The sequence below is a fragment of the Gymnoscopelus microlampas genome (assembly GCF_963454915.1).
Source record: "Gymnoscopelus microlampas genome assembly, chromosome: 16".
Classification (NCBI taxonomy): domain Eukaryota; kingdom Metazoa; phylum Chordata; class Actinopteri; order Myctophiformes; family Myctophidae; genus Gymnoscopelus; species Gymnoscopelus microlampas.
Window position 1 is genome coordinate 38,811,463 of NC_139953.1, and position 24,402 is coordinate 38,835,864.

At 40.8% G+C, this 24,402-nt stretch overlaps 1 protein-coding gene across 1 annotated transcript in view; it reads right to left on the reverse strand.

Annotated features, from left to right (window-relative positions):
- LOC311062980 (rho GTPase-activating protein 20-like) overlaps window positions 1–22,447 on the reverse strand; it is a gene marked incomplete at both ends in the record, with an annotated part of 22,623 nt that extends 176 nt beyond the window's left edge. Inside the window, 3 exons of the mRNA XM_084082200.1 lie at window positions 9,670–9,840; window positions 15,026–15,114; window positions 22,370–22,447. Coding sequence (XP_083938326.1) covers window positions 9,670–9,840; window positions 15,026–15,114; window positions 22,370–22,447 — 338 coding nt within the window. The remainder of the gene's footprint in view (window positions 1–9,669; window positions 9,841–15,025; window positions 15,115–22,369) is intronic.
- Window positions 22,448–24,402: the final 1,955 nt, after the last annotated feature.

A 24,402-nucleotide genomic window follows, 5' to 3' on the forward strand; every position in this document is an offset into this window, starting at 1 on the left:
TGAAAAACACACACACACACACACACACACACACACACACACACACACACACACACACACACACACACACACACACACACACACACACACTTACTGATGTTAAGCTCCGTTCACGTACACTACAGTACATCTGGTCTTATAGTGAACAGGTCATGCTCCCATCGCATGACAGTGTTAAGCTATAGTTAAGCTAATAAGCTTCAGTTGAACAGTCCAGTGGCCCTCAACGGTCAGCGGGGCCCTCTTGAAAATTGAGACCATCTGAACCCCACTGTTCCAGAGTCTGGTCCTGAATTTCAAAAGCGGTCTTTTTGTTTTGTCTTGTATGTATGTATGTATGTATGTATCGGTTCGGTTCATTTTTACTTGATTTGGTTTTTATGGTATTTGAAAAATATTATGCAAGTGTAATTATTGTCCATTTGTATTGTGATGTATGTAATATTGCAACACTATTGACAATAAACCAAAAAGGCCCCACATACAGAGGTACATTTTATGAGCAGGCAGTTCATTCAAGTGAGTCTACTACTCAGTGCAGAATCACCAACACCAGTGCAGGTCACCCGCTTACGAACGGCTAAATATTGTTACTGTTGGGCAGAAACCTCTTATCTCTCATATTTAACATTGTGTTATTTGCGTATATTAATGCCCTACTTGATCATACTACAGCATCACACAAAAGTAGCAGATATACACGCCCAGTTTGCCCTAGCATTAGGCCACGGACCCCCATAACTCGAAGAGCTAATACATAAATGGTCCATCTGGTTCCATTTACGCTCTCAGAGTTACAGACCTTTGTTCCTAACTATCAAGTAATTTAGCTGGGGACCCCCTAGAACACCCTCAAGGACCCCTCGGGGTCCCCGCACAATACTTTGAGAACCACTAGCTGTAGAACAACATGGTTGTTGATGGCATATATAACTGATGTACTGTACGTACAGTATGTCTCAGACTTTAAAAGGGATAGTTCACCCCCAATTTTTTTGAAGAAGAAGACCCCTGTGAGAAGGTCCTTTATGTCAGTAAGTGTGTGTTTTGTGTCGTTCCATTTGGCTATTTTAACAACCCTTTCCATGCCAATTTCTATCACTATGTTATGTTTGGGCTGGTACAACCTAAAATACTGTATCTCTTTAATGTAAATATAATTATGTAAGCCTTCTTTACCCTTTTAAAAGGTTTCATCCCTACTGACGAATGAAACATTTTACTATATTGGTCACATATAATAAAACAATTACAGTATACCTAATAGGCAAAAATACATTTGTGGTTCGACAGTACTTCCTGTGAGAATGCCTGCGTCATTCTGGTGCGAGTTTCGGGGCCTTCCAGAGCGGACATTAAAAATAGAAGTGGTCACACAGCACATTTACGTATACTGTATGTGGAACGGTTATTGTTAAAACTATTTGAATGAAACATATCAAAAATAAACCGTATACCTGTGATTAAGTCTAAGGTTAAAATAATTGTGTTTAGACATTAGGTTAGAGATGGTTAAGTTTAAGGTTAAAATGGTTGTGTGTAGACGTCACAGCAGGGTTGTTTTAGTTTTTAGCCATTATTCTATAGTCAGTGTAGAGAGACAGGAATCAGGAGACAGTAGGGAAGTGACATGCAGCAAATGGTCCGGCAATAGTCGATCTACAAGTTTACGACGCGTTGCAACGTGACGTGTGTAGACCATTGGTTCTCAAAGTGGGGTCCGGGGACCCCCAGCAAAATGTGCTAACATAGCGTCCAATCATAACCACTTTATCCATGTATACGTTAGCTATTCAAAAATAGCAGATCTACAAGCTTGTATACATCTGCTATTTTTTAGATTATTTGATAAATACTCTTCTGGGGGTCCCTGGCACAAAACCTTTTTCAGATGGGGGTCCGTGGCCAAATACATATAATTTTGGGGGGCCTTGACATGAAAAAGTTTGAGGACCACTGGTGTACACCAGCTATTTTCAGCAAATATTTGCTTATCATGCCATACAGCATGCCCAGAATAGGAACGCTATAGGTTAAAGCTTCTAATTGCATTGCAGTGTGTGCAGAGTGACCCTTTGTTATCGATGCTGCGGATTAATTAAGAACACTTTCCACGCTTTCCATGTTTCCGTGAAGCTCTTCAAACAACAGTGGGCGATCATTATATTTACCATAATGCCCAATTTATATTCTTTGCTTGTAAAGGTCACCACCGTTCCACCTGACCATGCCTGTGAGCAGATAAGACGTTTTGTTCTGGTTTGCAACAGGTAGACAATGGCGAGGGAAGCTAATTCTCTCTCAGTGAAGGTTCGATGATTGCTAAGCTGGGCTTCTTGGATCTCCAACTTGTTGTGTTTTTTCATAAATTAACGTCCTACTTGATCACACTACAGCGCCACGCAAATGCATCAAAAGTAGCAGATCTGCAAGCTCGAAACGCGTCGTGGAGCGCTGCGTTTCGAGCTTGCAGATCTGCTACTTTTGCCATTTTTGAATTTCAATGCTGAAAAGTAACAGTTCTGGACATATAAGGTTTGCACCCGACAGAGACGATATATTATACTTTTATATTTATATTAAATGACATTGAGCAGTCCACTTGCCTGTAGTTTAACCACTTAAGCCCTTTTTTTCCCTTCTTTTTTTTAATAGGTTAAATTGCACTAATTGACTGAGGCACCAACCACTTACCGATGTAACATAGGTTATACGGTAGATCTTCTGGTCTATAATGACACGGCTAAAATAGGCAGGTTGAAAGTGGTTAAATTGCACTAATTGACCGACCCGGCAGTCACTCACTTACCACTGAACTGAAAGAATACAGGAATAAACTGAAGCAAAACTATTACGTAAAAAAAAGCCTGCTCTCTCTGATCTGAACGTGCACATGGGCATTGACCATTGGCATAATTATGCAGGAAGTGCTGAAGCTGATTCTTCACTTTCCCCAAAAGTAAGCTGTTTATTACCATTTTAACTGCCCATAGCCTGGATGGACAGTGGATGGAAATGTGGGTATGTAGTCCTACTACTGTAGTTAAGTTCTAAGAAGACTTTAAGCCCTATATAGTTTGTCGTGCGATGAATAGCGGAAAATGGAACATCTATCAGTTCACACAATTGTGAGCTTGTAGATCAGCTATGTGACGTTTTGAAAATAGTACAGAATTGTTAGATTAATTTTCTCATTACCACTCTTTCTTTCCAGCTTATTGTACTTCATTCTTATTTCAGTGTTATCCACACTGTTGATGAAGAGTACCTATAATGCTGCCACCAGCCAGCTGTGTAAGTATGTGTATGTGACAAATACACACCTTGAACCACAGAGAGAGAGTATACACGAGGTCTGAATATTGATCCAGAGAAACTTGAAAAACAAACCTGTGAAACAGTTCAAGCATCAAACAGTCAAAAGAAGAAACCATTTGACTACAAACAAACTGCTGCTGCTTCACGCTACATTGAAATGAGTCAGCTGAGCGCTATTTTTTACTTAAGTAAAAGTATCAATACCCTATTGTAGAAAGTACAAGTTCAGTATAAAAACAATTACTTGAGTAAAAGTACAAAAGTATAGGCATCAACATGTAGGCCTACTTAAAGTATCAAAGTAAAAGTACTCATTATGCAGAATGTCCCGTTTAACAAGTTTTCAAAATGTATAAAAATCCTTTGAAAATAGCCGATCTACAAGCTCACAATGCATCGCGAAGCGACGCATTGTGAGCTTGTAGATCGGCTATTTTCAAATTGCCGAAGAATATAGGTCTGAAGTTGTTCTGTAATAATAATCAAAATCTACAAAGTAACTAGTAACTAAAGTTTTCAAATAATTGTAGTGGAGTAAGAGCACAATATTTGCCTTGGAGATGTAGTGGAGTAGAAGTAAAATTGAAAATTGGAAGTACTCCAGCAAAGTAAAAAATACCTCAACATTGTACTTAAATACAGTACTTGAGTAAATGTACTTAAAATGTTACTTTACATCACTGCTCCCAGCACATTGAAATGAGTCATGTGAGCTTTAGCACCATGCTGCTGATTCACAGCAAACTGAACATACTGTAACTGGAACCAGAGACGCATAATGCACTAATACTAATAATACACTTCACATATGAGGCAATTTGACCTACAGTATAGCCAGAATAAAACATGAATGTATCATTCATTCTTCTGTTATAGTCTGCAGCTACTGGAAAGGTGGGCAGCTGTACAGTAACGGCAGTGAAAGGAAAGATGTACAGTAAAGGAAAGATGTACAGTAAAGGAAAGACGTTTGTGGTAAAGTTCACGAGTGGGATAGACGACCCACTCTTCAGCTAAAAGCTAAACAAAAAAGTTTCCCATAGCGTGAGACCTAGCCTCTGCTTAGTAACACGTTGTTACGCCTAATTTACAAGTTGTTGGATCAACTCAAATCAAGTTTATAGAACACATTTAACCCATTAAGACCTGGAACGCAGCTGTGTCCTTTTTTTTTAATTTGAGCTAAAAAGCATTATTTTACACTTTGGCTATTCAAAAATAGCAGATATACAAGCTCGTAGCGCGGCACGAGTGCGGCACCGAGCTTGTAGATCTGCTATTTTTGAAAAAATCATGAAAGGTGCAAATCTTTGAATATATATATTCTTTTAAAGCAAACATTTGTAACTCAAATCTTTGCTTCTGGGGGGTCCCTGGAACAAAACATTTTGAGATGGGGGTACATATCATTTTGGGGGTCCTTGACATGACAAAGTTTGAGCACCGCTGATATAGAAACATACGTTTTTCAGAATACTGTTGGGATTTAAAGAAATCTTTTAGAATCGGCCTCAGGCTAATGGGTTAAAACAATCGAGATTGACCAAAGGGCTGTACACAGTAAAATCAAAGCATCAACAAAACATTATGCATGTGCACTCTCATGGCATCAAAATTGAAGTGAAATAAGTACAATAACCTCAGGTGTGATCAAAGGCCATTGAAAAGAAATGAGTCATGAGAAGAAACTTCAATAATAACTTCAATAACGTCAATAGAATGGCCACTTCTGATGGTAAAGGGCATGCAGGCTATTCCAGAGCCCAGGGGTTGCAACAGCAAAGGCACGATCTCCCCTGCATTTTAGCCTAGCTGTGGGAACAGTCAAGAGCAGCTTGTTAGCGGACCAAGTGGATGACAGTGTCACTCGCAGATTATAGCCGCTTATCGAGCTGTAGATGTGCTATTTTGACAAGTGAGACCCGTCCGCAAGACAGGAATATAAATGAAGAATTACAGTAGCATACGTTACGGTAGTCGACCCCCCCCGTTTCATGTCAGCTATGGCACAGCGGCCATAATTAACGCCTGGGGCTGCATTCAATGCTGCCATTTTGGATGGATGTTGGCGAGAATATCAACATTGAAACCATTCATCCTGATAGAAGCTTCTCTGTACCGATGCTCAACTGTTACGGTCAACCTTTCTGTTCTCTCCGGCTAGTCTGTCACAGCTGGGTTTTATTTGTTAAAAACACTGAAAAGGGGGGCGCTCAGGTGGCGCAGTGGTAAAGTCCCTGCCCGCCACCACGGAGGTTGTGGGTTCCAATCCACCGTGGTGCAACCGGCTTTGTCGGGCGGCTATGCGAACACAATTGACCCGTGTTCAGGGGAGCGAAGCCTGGTGGGGAGGGGGATTTTGGTAAATAGTCGACTAATTGTGACAAAATCAAACATATCAGACAGTCCACATTTCCCAAAAAGAAATACATGTATATCTAGTCTGAACAGAAGCAGGGATAAAACATACTGAATCCCCACCGGCAATAAAAATGGATGACCGCAGCGGGAATATCAAAACCAGCAAATCCAACCCTGCGTCACGATATTACAAATAAATACAAAGTCCAGACAACTCCTCACTTCCTTTAAAAAAAACAACAACATTCAAATCTGAGTCATCGCAAGGGCTATTTTAAACATGGAACTATGATGGATGGAAAATCATCACAAAATGACAAAAATAATGTGTTATTGGTGTGGTTGCCACTGTATACACAGTAGTAATTGCTATTTATATCTTACTGTTTATCCTCAAAAGTTTCATTCGCTATTCCTCCCAGTTTTTGTGGCAGCACATACAACTAATGGTGTAAAGTAACCAAGTACATTTACTCAAGTACTGTATTTAAGTACAATTTGAGGTATTTTTTACTTTACTGGAGTATTTCCCATTTTCAATACTTTTACTTCTACTCCATTAAATCTCAGAGGCAAATATTGTACTTTTACTCCACTACAATCTGAAAGCTTTAGTCACTAGTTACTTTGCAGATATACATTATTAGATTATGAAACATACATTAACCACTTCAGCCCTATTTTATACCAAGGCTATTTGAAAATATCTACAAGCTACAAGCTCTACAAGCTCACAGCGCGTCGCATCGCGACGCGTTGTGAGCTTGTAGTATTTTTTGTAGTATTTTTATATTGCGGTATTGTTACTTTTACTTAAGTAAAATCCAAGATCTTCCACAAGTGTCAAATCGACACTTAATCGGAAGCGGTGCTTGTATTTTTCTAGTATGGGGAAATGTGACAGTTCCGAATAAAGTCATACTGTGTAACCTTTTCAATGAAAAGGTTATTTTTTATATCATTTTTCACTGGCATATATTTCACAATAGCCACTCCACATAAATGTGTTGTAATGTGGACCACTTCTCTAAATACTTTTTTTAAGTAACGAGTGCCCTGACACTCCCTCTCACTCCCACTTTTTCTTTCGTTTGATCAATATTATTATTTTTCCGGTAAATGTGTTACTAGCGAAGCTTCCAAATGTTGTGTGAAGGGCCCCCTAGTTTACTAAAACCATAAAACATGAACACAATGTCCAATCAATCCCAAATATGAATCTGGCATCTATAGAACACACCACCAAAAGACCCTTTCATTTCTGGCCATAATGGACACAGCAAATGTGAAAAGTTGAACCTTATGTCATGAGACACTTTTCTTTACTATGGATTCCTCGGGCCACAACTCAGCTGCAACACAGAACTTGTATCGAAGCAACAACACCCAAAACTGTCTAGTAGTTAGTAATTAGTAAATAGTATTTAAATCTTATATTCAGTCTAAAGATATTTCTGAAAATAACTCAAGTGAGAAACATTAATCTGATGGAGTCTAAATTAAGCTTAAGCGGGAATCCCCATGCTTTCTACTGTGTATTTGGAGAAACTTTACACTAACAGATACGTTGCCAGGAGAATCCCCAACCGTCATGTGTTCAGCGACACGTGGTTTTTCACTTCCCCCGTTGCACTACTGGGCTCGCCTTACAGATAGATATTTGTCAGGGGTTGTATACAGCAGTGGTTCTCAACCTGTGGGTCGGGACCCCACATGATTTTGGGGGGGTCCCGAGATGACAGTGAAGTGACAGTTTAAGGACTTTTAAGACTTTTTTAATACCTCAACAGACAAAAAGAAAAGAAAAATACCATTACTGCATCAAAAGTAATCAACAAACTATACTATAAAAACTGGTCAAACATTGGCCAAATTGTCAAATAAATAATATAAAAAAGAAGCAAACATTTTTTAAATAGCCGATCTACAGGCTCACAACGCCTCACTTAGTATCCTTGCCATGTTTATATCAAAGTTCCTCCTTGGTTGATTAAATTGCATTCTTTATTTCTTTTTGTTATGTCAAGCAATTTAAAGAAAATGGGAACTGGCTACTGTGACAGTGTGGTTCACACCGAGAGAGGGCGGTCCATTGAGAAATTCCCTTCGACTTTGTGTGGCGACTCTTGACATCTTCATTGTGTCAACAGAGTGTAGCAACTTGGATGTGGTTTAGTTTTGCTTGCTGGGTCAACTTCAACTTCAAGTTTATTGTAAACAACTAATTTACAGGTATTAAAGATGAAAGTTGTTTTTATATCACAAACTGCTAGAACGATCAGCACCAAACTTCTTGTGCACAGTGCCTTGTGCACACATTACTTTCACATAATATGTTATACTTCTTTGAAATATTTTATTTTAATTTTATAATGGACCTCAATGGGTCTCTGATCAGAGTCGGGACGGAATCCTTGCTGAAATGGAGTCACATGTCAAAGATATGTCGTAGATGACTGACATCATGACGTCATAGATCATTGGTTCTCAAAGTGGGGTGCGGGGACCCCCAGGGGTCCTTGGGGAGGTTACAGGGGGTCCCCAGCAAAAGTAGTTAATACAGCATCACAATCATTTTTAACCATTTTGGCTATTCAAAAATAGCAGATCTACAAGCTCACAGCCCACGAACCAAGCTTGCACATCTGCTATTTTTGAAAAGATGTTTGGAAAATGTTGAATCATTTTGGAAGACTTTTTTTTTATTTTTTTACATAAATCTTCTCTCCTGGGGGTCCCTGGCAAAATATTTTCAGATGAGGGTCCGTGGCCAAATACATATCAATTTGGGAGTCCTTGACTTGATTTTTTTTGAGAACCACTGTCATAGACGACTGACATCATAGACCAGTGGTTCTCAAACTTTTTTCATGTCAAGGATCCCCAAATTGACACTTATTACCCCACAGACCCCCATTTGAAAAGATAAGCCAGGGACCCCAATACGAGAAGGTTTTTACGGCTCTCTAGCAGTGATTCTCAACCATTTTAATTTCAAGGACCCCCAGTTTAACATGCATTAGGCCATGGACCCCCATTTAATGGCATTTATACCTCTGGGACCCCAATTTATATTGTAGAATCAATGTTAATTTAACTCTGAGAGTTACAGACCCATAAGGGTCCATTTGGTTCCTGTCCATCATTTAGCTGGGGACCCCCTGAAACCCCCTCAAGTACCCCTGGGGGTCCCCGGACCCCACTTTGAGAACCAATGTCATAGACGACTGACATCATACTGTAGTCGACTGATGTCACAGGCTGGTCACATGAAGTCTCAGATCCACATTGGATTCCATTTTTATTGTTAAATCTTATTCGAGTGCATGTGAGCAAAAGGTATTTGGTTTTGGTTCCCAAACATTGTAGCGTGGGTGAAAACGTTTCACAAATAGTCACGAGAATAGAGAAAGGAGAAAGGAAACAAAGTCAATTGTCGTGTCATTCGCGTTTCATCTGTAGCTATAAAACTGCTTTATGGGTTTGTGTCCATCTCTTTATGTCAGTGTTGGTGGATTACTCTTTCACCCCTAGACACAGTTTATCACTCAGCACTTAGATTCATTACTGGTGAAAGCTACAGCACTCACCACTGTATCCTCTCTACGACAAGGTCTTCCCTCTCTGAGAGGAGAAATAGGCACTGGTATCGGTTTGTTTAAGGCTATTGATGGGAAGTTGCCACCATACATCGCATTGCCGTTAGAGTGTAGAAAAAAGCACTTACCAGACCCGTTCCAAGTGACTTGCTTACACTTGAGGTTCCACCTGTTCAGTCTGAACCTGGAAAATCTGCTTTTTGCTTTGATGCTCCCATTTCATGGAACACACTACAACTCATGTTAAAAAGTAACGCCTCGATATCCTATGGACAATTTAATAACCTGCTCTTAATTGTTGTATTGTATGTAATCTCGACAGCATTGCAAATGAGGGTAAAACTCAATGCTCTTTTCGAGAATTTAAAAAAAAGGTTTCAATCGACCTTACTTGAGCTTGGCGAAGATGATGACGTCGCTGAAGAGGAAGAGGTGTCTGTCCCTGGTCTTGGTGCCCTCGGTCACCTGGACACACTCGTCCAATAGGAGCTCTCCGTTCTCGCCGCTCAGACCCACGACAAAGGGACACTGGTCCAACGTGACCCAGCATGAAGGCTCCTCCCTGTAGGCCAGTGACAACAACACATAACGCAGTCAAATCTGGACCGTTCTTTTAAACTTTTAAAGGCCTATACTTCTTCATACGACGAATATATGACGTAAACAGACGGTCTATAGATCTGCTATTGTCTTAGCGATCTGCTAAAAGTAAAGAAAACATTTTGAAACCGATAATGACTTGCCCAAAAATAGCCCACTGAGTATTTTTCTGACTAAATTACGTTTAACGGCAAGGCTAAAACCGGGTTATAACTGGTCTAAAAGTGAGTCTATTCTTAGCCTAGCCTATTCTTAGCCTTAGCCGTTGAATACACGTCTATACATGTGTATAAAAGACAGCTAATTAAAAAACAGCTAATCATCGTCTAGCGTTGAAAAAAAAATCAACGCCCCTCCCCCGTCCCGTGACCATCTACACCAAATCTCTGTGCTGAAAATAACAGCTCTACAAGCTCACGATGCATCACATTGCAAGCTTGTAAGATGTGCAATTTTCACAGAATGTTCACCATACTGTATACTACAACAGCAGTACAGTATATGTTCACCAAATGTTCGCCTGTTATGACATGTTCAGAACAGGAGCGCTAGGGTTTATGTGGGTATAAGAATAATAATAAACGATCTTATTCATAGACACACATCAGGACGAAGCTGAGCCCAGCCTTTGACTGGAAATGCAGCCCATTGGTTGTTTGCAATCAATAGCATGTAGTCCTGGAATCCTCAATCAAATGTCATTCAATGACACATTGATTATTCTTCCCACAATGACAGTCACTGTGCGAAAATAACATTCCCAGCAGCATGCGATAGTATTAAAAAAAATCATTAAAAAATATTTTACTAGAAGTGAATAGTGCAACTGAAGCAAAAGCAAGGCAGTAACCACCCAGCTAGACAAAAAAAGTGCTATCCAAGCTGGCAATAAGCTAAAGAAGTCGTCTCCAGACACAAGTTAGATATCTAGAGATAGGCAGGTTTATTGCAGTAGACTATACACAAATGGAGCCTCTGTAGTAGGTTAAAATGTAGTCAGTCTAAACTAAAGTAATGGGATTAACGAGAGACAACATTGTACAGTACAGGAAAGAAGCTCTTCCTGGCTGAGGGGTTTTCGGTTGGGTAAAGCCCATTTTATATTCAAATGGCATCAACACAGGTACTTTCCCAGATGCCCTCGTGCCAAACCAGAGATAGCCTACATGGGTATGAAACAGATAAACCGAAAGGTTAACTACTCTGAAGTCCAATAGGTGTGAGAACAGCAATCAAATTCTCACGGCAGTCTGATAATTCAAGCCCAGCAGGTGATAAGCATTATCATAAAAGCATTTACATATGAGCAGAAAATGAGCTCTATTTCACGGTTACTGTACAAAGGTGATTTTGTCCTCCTCTAGATTCAGACACTAACAAGATAAATAGCTCTTATGTGCACAGTATTGTATGTGCATGGCACACCAAAAGGCCATCATGATGTATTATGTAGATAGCTTTGCTTATAGCTTTGATTCTTCTGGGTTTTTTTTTTACATTTATTCTTGTAATATACTCATGTGTAGAGTCGATATGCGGCATTGTTCACCGTTTTATTCATCTATTTGCATCTATATTGTATGTACCACTGAGGGCTTGCAATGCAATTCGTTGTACAGTGTGCAATGACAAAAGGCAATTCTATTCTATTCTATGAGATGGTTTCAACATTCTGTTGCTGCAAGAAGACAATGTGAGCTCCTTTGTAAACATCCTGTCAGCTGTTTATACCAAAATCCATACATAATCACACAACCACCACCATCATCAACATCATAACATTACAAAAGGGATGTTCATAAAGGATGCGATGTTCAGGACATGGATGTCGTCTTATATGGGTTATTCATAGGTGAGTGACTTATTACTTGCAGTGCAAATGTACTGTAGCAATGACCTCAACAACAATTAGATCTGACTATAAAAAATAGCAAAAGTAGCAGATCTACTAGCTCAAAACGTGTCGGTTCGCGCCCCGTTTAGAGCTTGTAGATCTGCTACTTTTGATGCTTTTGTGTGACGCTGTAGTATGAGGTAGTATGTGGTGTCTGGGGTGGAAGGGAGAGGTACTACCTTTGAGGATGATACGGTCGCAGCGCTATTGATAGTGCTGGTTGAAACCTTACTGGTCCTCACCAACACCCAGCTCTTGTCTATGGCTCCAAGTAGCAGAATTTCTGCGGCCACACCACGGCAAACTGCTTCGACCGGCAGGCTAAACTAGACAAGGGTAGCCAGGGGTCTACGGCCCCTGGTGAAGAGCTTGGAGAGGAGATAGGCACCACCAAGCTTAATTGCCTAATGAAATGTCATGATGTAAAACGTCGCAAACTGGCCTGGTATGGTCATGTCACAAGACATACCTCCCTGTCAAAGACCATCCTACAGGGGACAGTGGAGGGGAAGCGGAGAAGAGGCAGGCAGAGAAAGTCCTGGATGGACAACATCAAGGAATGGACTGGCTGCAGCTTCCAAACCCTGCTACGCACAGCAGAAGATCGTGAGCGCTGGAGATCCCTGACTGCCCAAGCATCCACCATGACACCCCTACGGCCCCCTAGGCCATGGGATGAGTGAGTGAGTGAGTGAGTAGTATGATCAAGTAGTGCGTTAATTTACAAAAAAACTCAAAAAGTTAGAATATGGAGATAGGAGGTTTCTGCCCGACAGCAACGCTATATACTGTACTGGAGTCCTCCAGGGATCTATACGAGGTCCGCTCCTTATTTCCCTCGACACTATATCTCTTCGCCGAAATTTGCAGATCTACAAGCTCACAAGGCATTTGAGTTGTGAGCTTGTACTGTAGATTGGCAAATTTCGCCAAAAGCTAGACCCCAGAATAGGGACGCTAGGGTTCATGTGGTCAGAGACCTGCCGTGATCTAGACTACGATAGATCAAAGTCACATGGTTGCCCACCGTTCGTTCGTCTAGTCCATACATGGTCAACTGCAACCTAAATGCATCCCGCAGGTTAATATCGGAATACTGATATATTATTGATTTCAGCGGTAACAATTCCAAACATGCAAACATGAACCCGCTTTAATTACTTCAGTCTATATTAGTAGCTTAATGACTAGTATTAAAATTCGATTGTCTTTTTTATGTCCAATGTATTTGTATTTAAGTTCATAAAGTTAACATAAGTATAACTAAATGCATTTGAAATTAAATCAAATGTATACTTTTCAGGATTCCAATTCAAAAATAGCAGGCCTACATGCTCAAAATGTGTCGCACTGCAACGCGTTTTGAGCTTGTCGATCGGCTATTTTTGCTACTTTTGTGTGACATAGAATGGCATTAATGTACGAAAAAAGTTAAAATACGGAGACAAGAGGTTTCTGCCCGACAGTATATGCAACGTGGCCCTCTGGAGTGAGTTTGGAAATATAATGGCCCTCTCCATCATCAAAGTTGCCCACCCCTAGTCTCGACACTAGCTTCTCCATGTCATTGACGCCCACACTGCAGCTCAAACTGAATATTGTGTGGGATTTATGATGCAGCATTGAAGGGGTGTAAGTGTGAATATGATAATATCACATTAACGGAGTAGTTTTCTTGGACTCCCCCGTTATCTGCAGCTCTGGGGGTCTGTGAGGGAGGCGTTATCAAAGGTTAGTGAGTCAGTAGGATAGTAGTGACTCATATATAGTACGGCAGTGGGTTTCAACGTGGGCCACAGAGGCCACAGAGGGGGGCAATAGGAGAGATAGGAATTTAATTCTTAAGATTGTTGGTATCCATCTATCTACAGTATCTCAGTGTTGATTTCGTCGACTAAAACTATGACGAAAAATGTTCGTCGACTACCTTTTTTTCACTGACGAAAACTAAATAAAAAACAAATAAAAACTAAGCGATGATGACTAAAAATAAGACTAAATATATTGACAATTTCGTCAACAGACAAAACTAGACTAAAATGTTAGTGAGGGACGAATGGAGAAGAGATCCAGTAAAACTAAAAGACAAGTAATTTTATAGACTATGACTAAAACTAAATCAAAATTTGCTGTCAAAATCAACACTGCAGTATCTATCTATATAGCTATGCAGCATTCTGATTTTGAATGGGCTATTGTCACAGTGACAACATTCTAGGACTGAACATAATGTCCAATGTTTACAAAACAGAAATCAATTAGAAAGAAAGGAAAATGAATTATAATGTATATAAACATTTTCATTTCAATTCAAATTAAATTCATAAGATTGTTGGCACGCACACACGTAATTCTGGCCATTCAGGTTCTGAAAGGACTATTTTGTCCAAGTGACAACATTTTAGGACTGAACGTATATGTCCAATATTAAAACGGCAGCCGTGTCCTCAGAATCAACCTGTGGGTTATGAGTATGGAGGCGGTTGTACTCTGCTCATGCAACTGTTTATTTACCTACGGAAACCCCACGGCAAACCCCCCTACACACACACACACACACACACACACACACACACACACACACACACACACACACACACACACACACACACACACACACACACACACACACACACACACACACACACACACACACACACACACACACACACACACACACACACACACACACACACAGCTGTGTGCTGAACAGAGTGGGGGGACTGAAGCCCACACGGTGACATAGTGAAACCAACAAACCGCTATCAAACAGGTGCTGTAAGGTTAAAGGCGCAAGCACATTTAAAGTGTTATGTGTTGCATGAAATACGCAGCAAAGTCTGTTATGTGAATAGTGTAGAGTACAGAATCTGAGTGTTAATGTAACTGTAACAGTGTGTACAATTGTACCCTCTCAGAGTTAGACATGGATAACACATTATTTTACTGTGTAGACTCATCTGTTTAGTAAGATAGTTACTCTGCCATGCTTGCTCTGCTTCCCCCTGCAGGCTGTGAGGAGTGAGAATGAAGTTAAGATTAATTAACAAAGCTACAGTAGAATGTAGGTGACATCCTATATATAACAAGATGATCCATCCTAATCGGAGAATACCAACTGGGAAATTAGGAGCAAGAATAGAAAAGTGTTGCTTGCTGTACTGGACTTTTCAGGTGTAGACTTGTAAAAATGATTGCTCTTGCTCAGGAGTCATTCTGTTGAAGTAGAAGAGAAACAAAAAGTTCCACTCACCTGATGGGAGACCATGGCATCCCCAAAGCCTTCCCGAAGGCCAGCGACGGAGCCGAGCGTCGCCTTTGGGCCAAGCTACGGAGCTGGTGCTGGAAGACAACAGAAGGTTTGAATTAGGTTAAATTAAGGGTTTAGTTTCTTAAAAAAAAGATCTGCTATTCTTTGCTATATTTCAACCTTAAAAAAGGATCTTTGACGAAGTTTGACACATTTTTAAGATTTTCCCACAGTACAGTAGGGGCGCCGCCACGCCTGGGTTAATGTGGGTAACATATGTTTTTAATTCATTTGTTAGATTGTGACATTATGGGTAACATTATTACCAAAAGGAAATGCATGCATTTTAATTGAGTGCAAGAATGTACTTTTGGGGTTTTTAATTCACCTCTAAAACACGTGTGTACAGTGCACCTGGGCAAAAACATCAATTTACCAAAGAATAAGCGCACAGACAGACAGACACACACGCAATCAGTGGTGAACTACAGCTGTTATCTACTGTATCATCAACAGGCGGTTTAGAAACATTCTAGCGCAAGCAGATGTTCGATGCACAATGACGTGTCAGGCATTCCTCACCTCAGGCACGACCAGGAAGGTCGCGTGTGACCGAAACGTTGCTCTAATTAATAAATCACCCTACTACGTGAACCTTGTAGGTGGCAGTGTGCCGGTTATCTTTTACTGTTGATGTTCCCCTTTTTGCACCAGCTTTTAGACTTTTAACAACCCTGTAGAACCTGAACTATGAAGGAAAGGTCAGAAAATTCAAATTTTTTGAAAAGGGACACTTTATTGGGTCTTAAAACATTTTTAATGTTTTTTTATTTTTTTTAACATTCCTTTGTATCATTTCTTTGTTGTATCATATTTGATACAAGGGGTATTACAAGGGGTATTTCAAGTCGGTTTTAACATTACAAAAACAAAATTAACATTTCTTTTAGACCTGTAGTATCAAATATGATACAAATCGTAAAGGACTATAGACCTGTAGTATCACATATGATACAAACACTTTTGACATCATAAAAAACAAACTCAAATACTAAATTTTGAGAGCTCATAAGTGCATTCAAGTTATCCGACACTTATTTCAAAATATTAGTAAAGATATACTAGGAAAACTTACCAGAACTGCTTAAAAAATAATTGTTTCTTAGTAGTGCATCAACCTCTAGAGCTCCTGTTTAGTTGATGGCAGATCTACAAGCACACAACGCGTCGCGATGCGACGCGTTGTGAGCTTGTAGATCGGCTATTTTCAAATAGCCTAGGTATAAAATAGGGCTAAAGTGGTTAATGTACGTTTCATAATACCATAATTAATATCTGAAAAGTAACTAGTACCTAAAGTTTTCGAAGTAAAAGTGACTGAAAATGGGAAATACTCCAGTAAAGTAAAAATTCCTCAAAAGTGTACTTAAGAACAGTACTTAAGTAAATGTACTTAGTTACTTTACACCACTGACTTTCACATCACTAAATTGGGATAATGAGTGTGGAAAAGCCTTTGCAAAAATCCCTTTTTTTTAGCGGTGCCAACCGCTCTAAGCTTGACTTTGTCCGTATGTCCGTCCGTGGAAGCACGGGATGAGCACGGGATTTCAAACAGCTATAACTCCAGTGTGCAGCATGCCACCAAGTCCAAATATGGTATGTGGACTTAGACCACCAATAGGGACGAGCATGAATTGCTGAATTTATCAAAGAGGGGTCCAGGGACCCCCAAGCACGGGATGAGCACGGGATTTTAAACAGCTATAACTCCAGTTTGCAGCATGCCACCAAGTCCAAATATGGTATGTGGACTTAGACCACCAATAGGGACAAGCATGAATTGCTGAAGTTAGCAAAGAGGGGTCCAGGGACCCCCAGCGTATGTTATGTTTGTCCGTCCGTGGAAGCACGGGATGAGCACGGGATTTCAAACAGCTATAGCTCAAGTTTGCAGCATGCCACCAAGTCCAAATATGGTATGTGGACTTAGACCACCAATCGGGACGAGCATGAATTGCTGAAGTTATCAAAGAGGAGTCCAGGGACCCCCAGCGTATGTTATGTCCGTCCGTCCGTGGAAGCACGGGATGAGCACGGGATTTCAAACAGCTATAACTCCAGTTTGCAGCATGCCACCAAGTCCACATATGGTATGTGGACTTAGACCACCAATAGGGACGAGCATGAATTGCTGAAGTTATCAAAGAGGGGTCCAGGGACCCCCAAGCACGGGATGAGCACGGGATTTTAAACAGCTATAACTCCAGTTTGCAGCATGCCACCAAGTCCAAATTTGGTATGTGGACTTAGACCACCAATAGGGACGAGCATGAATTGCTGAAGCCCCGCCCCCTCTGTCTTCCCATTGGCTGGCCTTTAAACAGGCATAACTCAAGTTCACAGCATGCTAGGGAGTACAAATTTTGTACATGGACTAAAACCACCAATAGGGACGAACTGTAATTACTTAAGCCCCGCCCCCTCTGTCTGCCCATTGGCTGGGCTTTAAACAGCCATCATTCCAGTTTGCAGCATGCTACCAAGTAAAAATTTGGTAAGTGGACTCAGACCACCAATAGGGACGAACTGAAATGAGTTAAGCCCCGCCCCAAAGGCACCGCTTCCTTCACACAGGGTGTGATTTTTTACCACAGGTCCAACACGCCAGAGGAATCTACTATTCTTTAATAACTAATAATAATATGATGACTTGTATTATACTTTTATTAAATTCAAAAGGGTTAGAGAAGTCACTCTGGCTTCACTGATCCTTTCGAATAAATCGATAATTGTTGTCTGCTGCAGAGCCTTCTGATTGTCGTAATAAGTGCACTTATCTGTATTTTTTTCTGCACTCTTACTGTACTACGTGTTATAATGGTGCAATTATAGTCTCAGAACATAACAATGATCAGCAGAAAGGATTCAGAGACCAGGGTAAATGACTAACATAGCATAATAAAAGAAAATCAATTGATGTTCTTGCATGCAAGGCTTTCATCCTTGCTTCTTCCGTTTCACTTGTAAAACAGATAGACAAGGGTCAATACGGACGAGAACTGTATGCCTCTTGGTGCTTCGATCTTTACGACATGGCTCTGCAATCAGTGGTGGAAAAAGTACTCAAATTCTTTACTTAAGTAAAAGTACCGATACTGCAATATAGAAATACTCTGTTACAAGTAAAAGTCCAGAATTCAAAATTGACTTGAGTAAACGTACAAAAGTATTGGCATCAAAATGTACTTAAAGTACCAAAAGTAAAAGTACTAAAATATTTGAAAATAGCAGATCTACAAGCTCTCAACGTGTCGCGATGCAACGCGTTGAGAGCTTGTAGATCTGCTATTTTCAAATAGCCTAGGTATAGAATAGGGCTAAAGTGGTTAATGTATGTTTCATAATATAATCATTTATATTTGAAAAGTAAATAGTAACTAAAGTTTTCAAATAATTGTAGTGGAGTAAAAGTACAATATTTGCCTCTGAGATGTAGTGGAGTAAAAGTAAAAGTATTGGAAATTGGAAATACTCAAGTAAAGTACAATTACCTCAAAATTTTACTTAAGTACAGTACTTAAGTAAATTTCACCACTGCCTGAAAGAAACCAAAGTGGGCATCCACCTTGCTGTTGATACCGATAACTGCTCCCAGACAGACCTTTACTTACACCATATGAATTATGTTGCTGAAAACACAAGGCAATAATAGGGGTGCAAATTTTAATCAAACTAATCGATTGGATTATATTTTTTTTTACAGATTTTAATAAAATAATCGATAATCAATTTAGGAGACAAATAGAATTTCTTCATTTCACTTTTTTTCTTGTCATTATAAGTCACTTATTAAAAAAAAAAAGGGTAAAATAGCCCCATCTACAAGCTCACTATACGTTTTGAGCTAGCTTGTAGATCGCCTATTTTTGCTATTTTAGTATATAAGTATACAGTAGAACAGGTAAATGGTTAATCCGATCACTTGATTTAGTTGATCATTAAAATTTTTGTTCAATTTGTTGGGGGGGGGGGGGGGGGGGGGGCCTCTTGATTATTCGATTAATCCACAGTTGCAAGCAGCCCTTAGACAATAATAAGCATTCCACCGTCCAACACTTTCAATGATGAGAGTTACCGACTGGAAGTAAACTTCTTATTCACAAAGAAACAAGGTCATTTGACAAAAGCATCTATTTCTGGTCCGTCTTCTCTCCTGTCACCCAAACGGTGCCCCTTCTAAACGGCTGAGACAGAGGGTACTGTACAGGACAGACTGGCTGTCACACAGGATGGTACAGGACAGACTGACAGGCACACAGGATGGTACAGGACAGACTGGCAGGCTTTACTGTACGCCCCAAAGGACCAGGGCGTCCTAGCACAGTGGTCCCCAAACTTTTAAGACCCAAAAAGAGAAATTAGACGTTTGCCCGGGACCCAAACTAGTGAAAACAGCAGATCTACAAGCTCACAACGCGTTGCTTCGCACCGCGTTGTGAGCTTGTAGATCTGCTATTTTCACTACTTCTTAAATGTTTTTATTTATTTATATATATTCCCCCCCCCCCCCCCATAATACAGATTAGCCAATTTAGTCGTTATGCCAATTAATTCCCTATGATTCGATTTTATTTATGAAAACTGTTGGAATTGTTTTTAATTGATGAAACGTGAGTTTTGTTTAAACTTTTTAAAATATTTTTGAAATAATATACAGTATACCGGTATATATTTTTCTAATGTAGGAAACCCATAAAAACCCATAAAAAAAATGGTCCGCGACCCAAACATGGGTCCCGACCCACTGTCTGGGAAAAAGTGTCCTATCAAGCTCAAAGGCCAGTAGTACACTCAAACAAACACACACACACACACACACACACACACACACACACGCTTCATTGTAATGTATGAATTTACATAACTGCAAACAAACAATGACAGATGTCACAACACAACAGATCGCGACACACTGCAACATCACAACACAAAACACTGCAACGCAACCCATTTGTGAGGAAGAGGCATTGTAGAGTAGATATTAGTAGAGTAGACAAGATATTTAAAGAACATGTGACATAACTTGTACAAGTCTTGTAACATAACACGTGATTTAAAATAATACTTTGGTCTGTTAATGAGTTTCAGCTGAAAGATGACTCTTATTTCACAGCTCAGTAAAATATCGAAAACTGGGAATAGTTAAAATGCCTAAAGCCTGACTCTGAATGCCCAAATTGTTGCCGTTATAATATTTAGAGTGACATAAAATACGGCAATTACATATATTTTAAGGACCACTTCACCCATTTTCAACCTATCTTCATATAATTGGTCCTCACGTCCTCAAGTTGAAAATGGGTGCTCCTTTAACTTTGTGTGTAGTTTGAACATGAATAAGACTACCCAGTTGTAAACACTGTCAGGGCAGTTTCATTACAATGTCAATTGTATGTCTACGGAATGTCTACACAGGAATGTACGGTTTTACTATACTTTTTCACAGGGTCTATTATAGATTATTATCTGCCCTGAGATTGTGAGGTCGGGGTTCGATACCAAAGACTCTAATGGGACCCAATGCCTCCCTACTTGGCACAATGGCACTCAGCATCAAGGGTTGGATTGGGGGTATAAGTCCCTGTGACATAGCGTCATGTAAAGGGGTGCACTTGTAAATCATGGCTGGAGGATGCACTTGTACGTCAAACCGCCACACGCTACAGAAACAGGAGATGGGCTCCAGTCCTATGGGGCCACATGGCTCGGCAAGGCTCAATACTTATATAGACGATAGTCAGATTTGCTGTGAATGAATAATAGACAATGACATGATTGTATTGGCACCAGTCATTTAAATGCAAAACATCCCATTTGGTGTCTTTAACACTAGACGCACCATGTGTGACACCGCCGCGTGTAGACGGACAGGACAGCGTTGTTTGTGAGCAGCGTGATGCTGGCAAAAAGGTTTGTTTGTTTCGTGTGTTTAAATAAAGTTTGATTGATCGATTCATTGTGTTTTCGGTGTGTTCGTTGCGGTTTTCGTTGGGCTTCCTATACTCATTCCCTTTGTTTGTCGTGTATTTTCTTAGTTTGTATGCGTCATGTATGTTTATGTTTATTCTGAACGTTGCTATTTTGTGTTTTTGCCAGTTTTACATTGGCATGTTAAAGCCGCAAGTGTATTTAACACGCCTTTCCAGGTAATGTATCAGACCTGATGAAGACCCTTAGCGGTCGAAACGTTGTGTAACTCCATACGTTTTTTCTACTGAGAGTGTGCAGACTTCCCTTACTTTTTTTCTAAAGCCGCAAGTGTGCCTTAATAAAGCCACCAGAAACAAGAACTACTGACCCGTTTTTGGACCACATGAAGGGAGAGACAACACTCATTCCCTAATTGATGCAAGTTTGTTGTTTGTCACTACAAAGGCACATCAGAGGGCATGGACATACAGTGTGTGTGTGTGTGTGTGTGTGTGTGTGTGTGTGTGTGTGTGTGTGTGTGTGTGTGTGTGTGTGTGTGTGTGTGTGTGTGTGTGTGTGTGTGTGTGTGTGTGTGTGTGTGTGTGTGTGTGTGTGTGTGTGTGTGTGTGTGTGTGTGTGTTTCAGGCCCGTTAGCTTAGAACAAGAAGAACAGTCGAACTAGACCATCAAAGTGGGGTACGGGGACACACAGGGGTCCTTGAGCGAATTCCAGGGGGTCTCCAGCTAAATGAGTTAACATAACATAAAAATAATTTTAACTACTTTAAACCTATTGTACACTACGGCTATTTGAAAATAGACTGTCCAAAAACTCTTGAGAAATCTAAAACAGAACCATTTTACACACATTTTCTGTTATTCAAATGGGGTCCACAACCAGCCAAATACGTCAATTTGGCAGTCCTTGACATGAAAATGTTTGAGAACCACCACTGCTCTAGAACAGTGGTTTCAACCTTTTTCATTTCAAGGTCCATATTCGGCATTTGAGCCTCGGAACCACCATTTGATGATTTGATTTAGCCTCTCAGACCCAAAACTTTAAATATTTCTTCTACATTCTCTAATTGTGTAGACTTCTTGTAAATTAATTAATGCAGATGTTTAACAATAATTTAACTCTTGAGAGTGTAAAATGAAACCAAGATCTATAAGGGTCCATTTGGTTACCAACTCTCCATCATTTAGCTGGGGACCACCCTGGGAACCCACTCAAGGACCACTGGTGGTCCCCGGACCACTTGGTTGAGAACCACTGCTCTAGAAGGTCGTCACCTCAACAGTATAGGTGTCTCCAACATCTTTTCAGTGGGTGGTGGACAGACAGACGGATGGATGGAGATGGATACTCACCGTGCACAGCGAGGCCGCAGCCTCATCGTAGCTTCCTCTCCTCATCACCGCCGCTCCGTGACATTCGGTCGTATCCATGCCTGTGTATAGCGTCTCTACGGCGTCTCTCTCTCTCTCTGAACGTCTATGTCTGTCGGTCTCAGGACCCTGCGGTGTCTTCTGGTTCTCCTCCCGTGTTTTTCGTCCCGTCTGTGTGAGATTGTTCCGCAGGCGAAGAGCTGGCTTGGTTTCCCGCACGTAGGCTATGGGGGTCAGAGCCACAGAGTGGGTGCTGCTGCTGGGTGCTGGCCAAAAAGCCTGGTTCAGCTGGTGCTAATGAGGGTGACAACAATGAAAGGGCCGGCGGACAATGGAGGAGATGAGGTGTTCTGCTTGACCCTGTGCCGCCGTGGCCTCCCACACAGAACCCCCAGCCTCTCCATCCCAGCCTGTTCCCGTTAATGAGATAAACAAGCATGGCGACAGAGGCCCCCGCCGACCCGCCCCCGTTAACCAGGCTAACGAGGTAGATGCCATGACAGTCCAGGAAAACAACAATCCCCCCCCCCCCCCTCCAACACACACACACACACACACACACACACACACACACGTTTGTGTTACTATACTTGCGAGGATTTACAAGTAATCTACAGGCTTACAATGCGTCGCTCTGTGACACTGACACATTGTAACTTCTGGCTCATTGGTTCTCAAAGTGGGGTCCGGGGACCCCCAGGGGACCTTGAGGGAGTTCCAGGGGGTCCCCAGCTAAATGATGGATAGTTAGGAACCAAATGGACCCTTATGGGTCTGTAACTCTGAGCGTGTACAAATGGAACCAAATGGACCCTAACCCTGAAATTAAAATGGTTGAGAATCACTGCTAGAGCCGTAAAAAAAAATCTTCTTATGGGGGTCCCTGGCATATCTTTTCAAATGGGGGTCCGCGGGCTAATAAGTGTCAATTTGGGGGTCCTTGACATGAAAAAGTTTGAGAACCACTGTCCTAGATTGCCTATTTCCGGTGCATCACACCATCACGCAACTAAGTGTAATGCAGGCAGAAAAACCTCAACCCATAGACCTACAGTATAACCTCTAAATGCATAATCCTCATCTTAACCTCAATTTGGGTTCCAGTTTTGGGTCCCAGTCTTAAAGGACGACTTCACCACTTTTCAACCTATCTTCATATAATTGGTCCTCACTAATACTCATGATAAAGCGGTACCATTTTTTTCTACTTGGTCTGTGTCTCGTAGGAGGGCTGTGGAAAGTCCAGAAACCGTCTACCAGTGACATCATCATTAGGCATGATTTTTTTTTCCAACAAGATTTCAAGTTTATTATTTAGATTTTTATTAACGCGAGAACAATGGCTTCTTTTATTGCATTGCAACTTTCCAGGAATAGAAAGCCTGCAGTTTCTATTAGCTTGGATTCCCCATCGATGATGTCACTGGTAGACGGTTTCTGAACTGTCCACAGCCCTCCTCTGAGACACAGACCGAGTAGAAGAAAATGGTACCATTTTATCATGAGCATTAGTGAGGACCAATTATATGAAGATAGGTTGAAAAGTGGTGAAGTCGTCCTTTAAGAGTCTTTGATATGACCTGGCCAGGGATCGAACTCCTACCCCCTTGTCTCAGGGCGGACACTCTAGCAACAAGGCCACTGAGCTGATATAAATACAGCTAAGCATAACTCTTAAATTCATAATTACAACCATAAAACAACAATCTCTCTTGTTATTTTACTTATCCCCAGATTACAACGGCTGCCAATCTCTTGTGAGGACCAGGGGAAATTGTCCTAGTAATACTGTACAAGTACACACACATTTGAATCATTTTATTTGGATCTGCACAGAAAGCGCAATACATAATAGATCCAAACACTGATCAGAAGGTGAGGAAGTGCAGAACAAACGGGCATCCAGGTATTCAAACAAAACAATGTTTAATTTTCCCACAGATAGTTAACTCAGGATAGGCCAACATGAGGGTGATTTTCAAAACAACATAAAACTTCCCAAAGAATCCAAATAA